This window comes from Mytilus californianus, unplaced genomic scaffold, assembly GCF_021869535.1.
Source record: "Mytilus californianus isolate M0D057914Y unplaced genomic scaffold, xbMytCali1.0.p SCAF_5, whole genome shotgun sequence".
NCBI lineage: Eukaryota > Metazoa > Mollusca > Bivalvia > Mytilida > Mytilidae > Mytilus > Mytilus californianus.
Window position 1 is genome coordinate 9,464,226 of NW_026262701.1, and position 7,781 is coordinate 9,472,006.

General features: G+C 33.5%; 1 protein-coding gene across 1 annotated transcript; it reads right to left on the reverse strand.

The window, feature by feature from the left end:
• Positions 1 to 2,772: 2,772 nt before the first annotated feature.
• LOC127700570 (toll-like receptor 2 type-2) lies at positions 2,773 to 4,957 on the reverse strand. Its single transcript, XM_052204121.1, has one exon. The coding sequence runs from the start codon at positions 4,813 to 4,815 to the stop codon at positions 2,953 to 2,955; it is 1,863 nt and encodes a 620-aa protein (XP_052060081.1). The 5' UTR covers positions 4,816 to 4,957; the 3' UTR covers positions 2,773 to 2,952.
• Between the last annotated feature and the right edge of the window lie 2,824 nt (positions 4,958 to 7,781).

The following is a 7,781-nucleotide window of genomic DNA, read 5'->3' on the forward strand; positions in this document are numbered from 1 at the left end:
CTTGAGGTATTTTCAAGATCACATAGATTGATTATCATTGGTGAAGATCCTATGTGGCCACGACTTACGGTTTCTGAGTTTAAGTGGCCAACAGACATCGGTTAATTTTCAAAAGGGCATAACCCTACCAATGAGTCTTCGAATTTTTTCGATCAAATGGTAACGAAGAACCAAGGTATGGTTTCACCCTTCGGTTTTTTCTACCAATTACGATTAGGGTGTTTGAATAATAACAAGGTTTTTAGGTTTCGGGCAGATAACTCCGGACCGACAAAATTTCACGACTCACAGGGTGAGTTCCGGATAGGTATTTGTGACACCTATACAAAGTGTGAACCCGAAAGCGACATGGCTTACGGTTAAGGCTGCTAACTTTGTCAAAGTGCTGCGAAAAAAGAGGGGAATGATTAATCAACTCATTAGTGGTATTCGAATCAAAACAGTTGAAAGCCCAAACCAATAACGAAGTTTAAGAGCATTAACAAAGTATGAATATTCCATAACGTAGTGCCAAATCAGGCTAAAGCTATCCCACTTTGGGGTTGTTAAAACGTTACTGTTACAAAGAGATTTTTTTTTATTTATGAACAATAAAATTCAAAGGAAATTACCGTACCAAAGTGTTTCTTGTGACTAGTATGTCTGGTGATATCCTCGGGTATGAGACAATCACCGGCAGTGGCATCGACCCAGTGGTTGTGAAAGCTCCCAAAGATACCATAGCGTATAACTTGGTACACCTGACACGTACTTCGATTACAAAAGACCCACCAGTTGTACATCAAATCAAGACTGTTCGAACGCAAAATCAATTATGAAGATTAAAAGCATTAAATATGCAAAATATGGATAAGGAAACCCTGGGGTAGAAAAAAGCCCTTAGTGCTGCATTTTATAAATAGCAATTTTCAGGAAATTACTGTATCAATTATATTATACAGGGGTCTTGTTTACTAGCTATAGACTGGTAATACTCTGTTGCAAATCGTCCAATAGCAGTGGCATAGACCAATTGGTTATCAAAACGCAAAAAATACTAAGCTTATTATCTGGAACGTTTCATCTACATGAGACTCTTCAGTTGCGCTCGAATCAAAACAGTTGGAAGGCCAAATCAATAACAAAGTTGAGAAGCATTGAAGTCCAAAAGAAGAAACCTTAATGTTCCTTCGGATTTTTACATTTTATGCCCGGTAAATTTTCAGGAAATAAGTGTATCAATAATAAACTCATCATAGATACGAGAATTAAAATTTTGTACGCCAGACGTGCGTTTTGTCTACAAAAGACTCATCAGTTATGCTGGAATCAAACAAAATAAAAGGGCCACATACAGTACGAAATTGAAGAGTATTGAAGACTCAAAATTCCCAGTCAAGTACAGCTAAGGTATAATAAAAGATAGGCAAAAGATACCAATTGGATATTCAAACTCATAAACAAACTGACAATGCCATGACAACATCCGAAAAATGACGAAAAGACAAACAACAGTACACAAAACAAAACATAGAAAACCAAAGATTGAGCAACACGAACCCCACCAATACCGACGGTAGTCTCAGGTGTTTTTGAAGTTAGAGCAAATCTTTTTCGACATGTGGCACCCGTCGTGTTGCTCATGTAAGTACAAGCCAGGTAATAAGTCTAATTCGGTAGGTCACAGTCGAGGAAGAGTGGACGGGATTGTGGTTACGACAATTGGAACAAATCCGTCGTCATCTGTGAAACAGATATTCCATAACGGTCAACCAACTCGTGATGGCATTCGTTAATGTTCGAATGAATGATTTCAACTTCACCAATTAGAACTCTTGGTTCAATAGCTTGCTTATAAGCAGCAACCCTCTATCATGGAAATCATGTTAGGAAATGGAAGCTCTGGAATAGTGTATCAACTGAAAGATATATACTTCATATGCAGGTGCAACTGGAATTTTCCTACATAAAAGCCAAGATATGAAACAGACGTTACTGATTTCTTGAAAGATCTTTTTGAATTTTCTGTAAAAAATGTTTCTCTTAAAAAGGATATTGCTAGATGTAAGTCAATAATATCATATATCAGCAAATACTACAAAGTACACTAATGATTAAGCAACTAGAACCCATTGTTTATAACGCTGATACGTACTATAACAACGATTAATGTTTCCAGTTACGTACTAGTCAGTCTAAATATCTTCATAATTTGAGGTCTCCGCTTTCACCAGCACGCCAGTTTTATCAATTCTTTGTGAATTTGTTTCTTCGTACTTTTGATAGCAGATATATGACTGAAAGTGTTTGGTTGTACACCACATTGAATTTACTTTGTGAATATGAAGTTGGCAACAAAATCGAAGACCATGACATTCAAGAACTGTTCGACAAGCTGTTCCAAAGAAGACAAATACAGTGTTAGGTTGACAAGTCTTATGAATTCTTTGTGAATTCGCGCCCACCAACCCAGTGCGCGACAAACTTAGTTTATCCCTTTTTAAATGGTTCAATTAGTTTACGAGAACAGATACTACTGCTGTTTTTTGCAATCATTTTGACAGTTTGTAACGTCTTGAAGTGGATCATTCGCTATTGTTGTGATGACATATGTAACACAAAAGTGACAACAGTCAATTTTTGTTGTTATCTTTAACATGTTTAACAAAGGTCGTCTATGATATAACCTTGGAATCAATCGCTTTAGGTGTGTCACATAATTTATCAATCATATTGACGATTTTACTTACAAATTATCTAATTCTAAAACAACACATCTCTTAAAGTTGCAGAAATAAATGAAGGTTAAACAACATCTTAAGAGGGTTTGTGTTTCACCATATTAAACGAGAAAGTAATAAGTTATCTTCGTTAGGATACATATCGTAGTTGTAACTGTATAAAAACCTTCAACAAAACACTCAACGACACACACAACCGCGCACGAGCAGTTATTTGTACAAAGACGTTTTGTTAATTATTTTGTCTTGTGTTATTTCGTAATGATATTGCATATTTCAGTCTGTCCCAAAATAACACATCTCCAATTTTAAGATAGGTATGTGAATTGAGAAAACTTTTCAAATCAGGATCAACATTATCCAAAGTTATATTACCCTTCAACACAATTATTAAATGACGACCTTTATCGTGCAAATTTTTCCTCAAAGCCGTTCGAAACTCCATCATGCACCATTCACTTTTCAAGAACTCACTGGATACAAGTAAAATTGTATGATGGCTGTTTCCAACACTGTTGAATATATTATCAGCTATAGTATTACCAACTACAAAATCTCTATGATGAAGACAGAGTCTGCATGCTTTCCCAGCGTCATCTGACTCCAACTTTGGTAAAGCTGTACGTATAACCCAGTCAGCATCTTTCTCGCTGTAGGCAATAAATGCATCATAGTCTTTCTCTTCGTTTATGTCATTTTTGAATTCACACGGACAGTTAATATTGAGTCGAGTAAATAAAATGATCTTGAACAGATCTCTTAAATAGATTACAAGCAAAATGATTACGAAAAATGTTATTGTTATGATGCTCATAACGACTATTGGAAAATTGATGAACGTTTCCTTGTTACAGTTTAGTTCTGTAAGAGACAGACTTAACAGCTGACGTCCACGGACATTTGTGGGATTTGCACACTCTAGCGACCCGAGGTAATCATAAGCTTTTGGCATAGTCTTTGAAGATAGATATTCAATTACTTCAATTATTCCACAGTCACATAAGAACGGATTTTCACTGATATCGACTTTAAAAAATGCGTGAGTTGAGAACGAGTCTACCATACCTTTTGTTAATGAAGTTATATCATTACGCCGTAAATCTATTATACCGACTGATTTTGTCTCTTTCACACTCATTCCGTAATCTCGTATCATTGGAAGAACCTTTACGTTATTATTGGAAAAGTCTATATATTCCATCACTGGGAATCGTAGTCGCCAGCCTTGTAGTTTATAAAAAGTGTCAAACATACCATTATAAGAAAAATTTAAAATTTTAAGATTTTTTGCAACGTCAGTATGAACAATCTTATTGACATCATTTTTTTTTAAATCCTTCATTCCACTCATTTCAAAAACCTCAAGGTTTTTGTACAAACAGCTTCTCTTCTGAGTGTTAAAATAATGATTATACTGCTTCATTACAGTGCCGAAATCAATAAATAAATCATAGTTGTGCATATCTTCAAAGATAATCTTTATTCTTCTCTTTATTATTGAAAAAGCATTTTCCGGTCCGCATTCTGCAGCTCTTGTTATAGGCGAGTTAGCTTTTGACATTGAGTCATATATTTCTCTGATCTTTTGAATGATTGTAACGTTCTCCATTTGTAGATATTTTATTGTGTCGGGAATGCTGTCTATCAATGGATTCTTGTATTCAGTTCTGTAATCCTTAATTCTGCAGTCTTTGATATAAATTCTATTTAGTTTGTCTGCTCTGAACGGCCAGGGAAAGTGTATGATACCGTCTTCACATGTGACGGATAAGTCAAATCTGATATTTGATGATACTCGATAGGTAAAATTTTTAAATTCTGATAACTTTATACTTGAATCACTCTTAACGATACACACAATGTTAAAGTCAGTTTGACCAGTTTGTGATATATTACATTGTCTACTCCAGTTCTCCAGACTTTCAAACTCATTCGTAACATCAGAAAGATTGGTAAATGTATCCATGGAATTATTCATCTGGTGTTGTTTTGTCACCAAATCATTATTCTTTTCATTTGTAACGGTAAAGACATCTAATGCAAGTCCAAGTCCAAGCAAAGAATAAATATCAAGAAATGTGAGATAATGTGTCATTCTGAACCGTTTCCTGGAATGATATTATATTGGAAACCGGATGTATCTAGATCCTTAGAAAATCAACAGAACTAGAAAAGCACAACTACTCTAATTTTGTCAGCAAATAAAATCTCTTTTTGAAATTTGTTTGGTTTTTACATAACAGATAAGTAAAGTATATTAATAACAAAAATAAGAATACTGATGGTGTAAACAAACTTGAAATAATGATAAATGAAGCGTTAACCGAACTGTGTACTATCATTTACTATGACATATTACACAGGCAGTCGTAAATGTTTTCCGTAATTTAAATTTTATCTGGAGTAATGATGATTAATAGATAACATTTAAATAACATTTTAAAACATTAAAATCTAACATAGCCAGTCTGCATTAAACCTTCACGGATACTAGATTCTTAACGGGCAACTTACCTTGCATAGCATAGCAAATATTGATTTCATCACTAAATTGAAGCGTTATTTGCACTAGTGCCATATGATATATCTTTGCGCGCAAATATTTGGTTACGTTCTGTACGAATATGTTTTCCTAGACAATTATATGATGTTTTTTATCTGCACATCCAGACAACTAGAGAAGAATGTAATAATGTATTTTCTGTAAGAGCAATGAATGACGGTTGCTGTCCAATTTGTCTCAATTTTTCCTGGTTTGTTAGTTATTACTTCTCTTCCTAAGATGCCAGAAGAAACCCATTAGTATGTTTGCAGAAAACTGTACCACAAAACTAAAATACAAATATGTAAAACAAAATCAGAAAAAAATATCAAATGGGTTGTTTAACAGCTCTTTTTTTATCGATGTCAGTTATACCTTTGTTTGTTCTGTCGATTAGTGTATTTCAACGGTATGGCAGCAAAATGTTCTGAATTGAGGAATGAAATTATCAGTAGTCATAATTATTAACAAATTATCACAAAATTGACATCTCTGGGTAAAATTAAATATAATTTTATTATTTTACCTTTCGTTCCCGTTCTATCTAAGAAGTCAACTCTTCAGTGCTGAAATGTCATGGTGTGGTTATTTTCTGTATAATTACTATTCACAAAATATTAAAATCATAAGAAAGACATTGGGTTTTTTTTTCTTTTCTGGTATAACCTTAACAAGATTTGAAGATTTAGGACAACTTTTTTTAAATTTGTGGTTTTCAATACTCTTCAATTTTGAATTTGATTTGGCCTTTCAACTGTTTTGTTTTGAGTGGAACAGATAATTTTGATGCAGAAAAAACGCGCACTTGCAGTACTGAAAGCTGCAATAAACACTAAAAATTGGTGACCAAAACGGACCTTAAAGATTGGCTTAATCCATCTATTTATGTCAAAATTGCCTAAGGAGTAAATGAAAGCCTGATTTGTATAATAAGTTTTATGATCTCATGACAAACCTAATAGGCTCCGAATATTTATCAAAAAATGGTACTACAAGCAAAACTAGTTTACTAATTTGTAAGTGACCTGTCTACTCTGATCAAATTCGAGACTGTAACTCTATAGGAAGGTCATTTTCCAATTACATAGTAGGGATCCGTAATTTCTTTTTCGAATAAGAAAACGGCACACTACTGTCTTTACGATATACTTGTATTTTGTACATATTACCCGTAATGGATTAAATATGAAACCTGAATATAATTGTTTCAATTATTTTGTTGTCAATTTAATACTTCAGACATTTCACTCAATTTTCTTCTCCCCTTACGTTAACACTAGAGAAATTGAACAAAATAAGCCAAAAATAAATATAGTATACCGATGTTCATTTCTCGTAAACTTATTTTGAAAATGCAGATCAAGAGGCGAAAATTTTGTGAATCTCATGATTTCCACAAGAAGTGAGACCGGATGCATCAAAAAGGTTAGTGTCTCCTGCTATGCATACATCATCTGCCAAATATGCAATATGGACTTAAATGAATAATGTTGTCACGTAAACATACCCTCAAGCTTTATATATGATAATCTGTCACAGAATAATTCCAAGTTTGTTGACTATGTTGATTCCTTCTATCCTGTTGATATTTAAATTTTGAATAAAGGATGCCATAGATAAATTTACGATATTATACCTTGATTTACACGTATTAATCGAAACTGACGGAAATCAATTAACTTAAAGACAATAGAAAAGGCTATAATTTTCCCATTATTAACTGTACATCTTACGAAGCAACATTCCCGCATCACCTGTATAGAGAGTAAAAAGTGTTACTAGTTAACAGAACTGACTCCAGTATTCGTAGATTGATTTCCTCCAAACTTCACATTTTTATTGGGATTGATGGAAGGGTTTGTCTTTCAAGAGTTACAAGACTTGAAATAACAGATTAAAGTATTTTGTTTACATATTGAACCACAACTTGAGTTTGCTTGGATTCATTTACTTGAAACTTTACATAATTGTTGGAATTGGTGAATATTACAACCCGTTCGATTATGTCACTACAGAGTTATAGGCTTTGTCTGTCAGATAAATAAAAGGCATTTTTAAATAGCTTGCACTATCTCTAGTATGCTCGATTGATGGACCGTTGCAATATTCTGTGTCATATAATATCAAGGATTAACAGCTTATGTTTAATTTTAAATTTTAGGTGGAATCTATTTTTCGGTATTTCTTTAATAAAAGTTAATGTATTTTTGTCGTGATGTATATGTTTACATTCTTTTGTCTTTTTCTATGGGATTTGCAATATGTTTTGGTATCAAACAACAAATTATCATTTTTCTGAAAGGATGTAAATGTTTTATCACTGTGTTTTATCGCCACCGGAAATTTGGTACCAAACGAAGCAGAGAGAAAGGAGAAAAAAAATAAACAAGGTAAGAAATCCTTTCATTTAAACCATTTCTACCGTTTTGATGAGGTTACAACTTATGAACGATTTTCTGATAGATAGTGCTTTGTTTTGTTATGCCAACATGAAGCAAGCAAGGACAAGATTTTGTGTT

Excerpts from the sequence above, each read along its gene's own strand:
- LOC127700570 (XM_052204121.1), bottom strand. The coding sequence starts at position 4,815 with ATGACACATTATCTCACATTTCTTGATATTTATTCTTTGCTTGGACTT.